Source organism: Nicotiana tomentosiformis, chromosome 2 (assembly GCF_000390325.3).
Source record: "Nicotiana tomentosiformis chromosome 2, ASM39032v3, whole genome shotgun sequence".
NCBI lineage: Eukaryota > Viridiplantae > Streptophyta > Magnoliopsida > Solanales > Solanaceae > Nicotiana > Nicotiana tomentosiformis.
Genome location: NC_090813.1, coordinates 57,881,037 through 57,882,359, shown reverse-complemented (window position 1 = coordinate 57,882,359; position 1,323 = coordinate 57,881,037). Strand labels below are relative to the sequence as shown.

Genomic DNA, 1,323 nt, shown 5'->3' with positions numbered 1-1,323 from the left:
GACCCTAAAGTAGCAGTCCATCACCTTGCAGTCAAGAATGGCGCTCGTCCTGTTAAGCAAGCTCAAAGGCACTTTAGGTCGAATTTGGTTCTCCTGATCGAAACCGAAGTTAACAAACTCATTGAAGCTGGATTTATCTGGGAAGTTAAATACCCAACATGGGTTTCAAGTATTGTCCCTGTAAGGAAAAAGAATGACCAGATTCGAGTATGCGTTGACTTCAAGGATTCAACAATGCGTGTCCCAAAGATGAATTCCCACTCCCTATTCTAGAGCTGATGATCGATGCTTCTACTGGTTATGAGGCAATGTCTTTCATGGACGGTTCGTCGGGCTATAACCAAATTCGCATGGCACTAAAAGATGAAGAGTTTACTGCATTCCGCACCCCCAAGGGTATTTATTGCTACAAGGTAATTCCTTTTGGCTTGAAGAACACTGGTGCTACTTACCAAAGGGCTATGCAGAATATTTTTGACGATCTTCTCCACAAGAATGTCGAATGTTATGTTGACGACTTGGTGGTAAAATAAAGAGAGAAGGGCGACCACTTAAAAGACTTGAGAATGGTATTTGAGTTACTCCGGAGGTACCAACTTAGGATGAATCCATTGAAATGTGCCTTTGGAGTTACTTATGGAAAGTTCCTTAGTTTCATTGTCCGACATCGAGGGATCAAAATTGATCAAGCCAAAGTGGATGCCATTTTGAAAATGCCTGAGCCTCGGGATATTCATGAATTAAAAAGTCTGCAAGGAAAGCTAGTATACCTTAGAAGATTCATCTCGAACCTAGCTGGGAGGTGCCAACCATTTAGTCGCCTCATGAAGAAAGGCGTTCCTTTCAAGTGGGACCAAGCTTGTAGCAATGCCTTTGAAGGTATCAAAACCTACTTGATGAAGCCTCCAGTTTTAGCAGCTCCTATACCTGGAAAGCCATTGATACTATACATTGCGGTGCAAGAAAGGTCTGTTGGAGTACTGTTGGCCCAAGAAAATAGTGAGGGAAAGAAAACTCTCTTTACTACTTGAGTAGGATGATGATACCAAACGGGCTGAATTATTCGCCAATTAAAAAGTTGTGTTTGGCGCTAGTCTTCTCAATTCAAAAGTTGAAGCACTACTTTCAAGCTCATGTTGTCCGTCTTGTTTCTAAAGCAAATCTCATCAAGTTCGTGATGTCAAAACCTGTTCTTAGTGATCGACTAGCGAGATGGTATCTCCAATTTCAACAATTTGAGATTTTGTACATCCCTCAAAAGGCTGTAAAAGGACAAGCATTAGGAGACTTCTTGGTAGATCACCCGATACCTGATGACTAGGA

General features: G+C 41.9%; 1 protein-coding gene across 1 annotated transcript; it reads left to right on the top strand.

The window, feature by feature from the left end:
• Positions 1 to 602: 602 nt before the first annotated feature.
• Positions 603 to 1,031, top strand: LOC138904853 (uncharacterized mitochondrial protein AtMg00860-like). Its single transcript, XM_070193355.1, has one exon. It carries the CDS (start codon positions 603 to 605, stop codon positions 1,029 to 1,031), a length of 429 nt encoding a protein of 142 aa, XP_070049456.1.
• Positions 1,032 to 1,323: the final 292 nt, after the last annotated feature.

Bases quoted from the DNA above. Each gene is read 5' to 3' on its own strand.
- LOC138904853 (XM_070193355.1), top strand. From the start codon at position 603: ATGAATCCATTGAAATGTGCCTTTGGAGTTACTTATGGAAAGTTCCTT.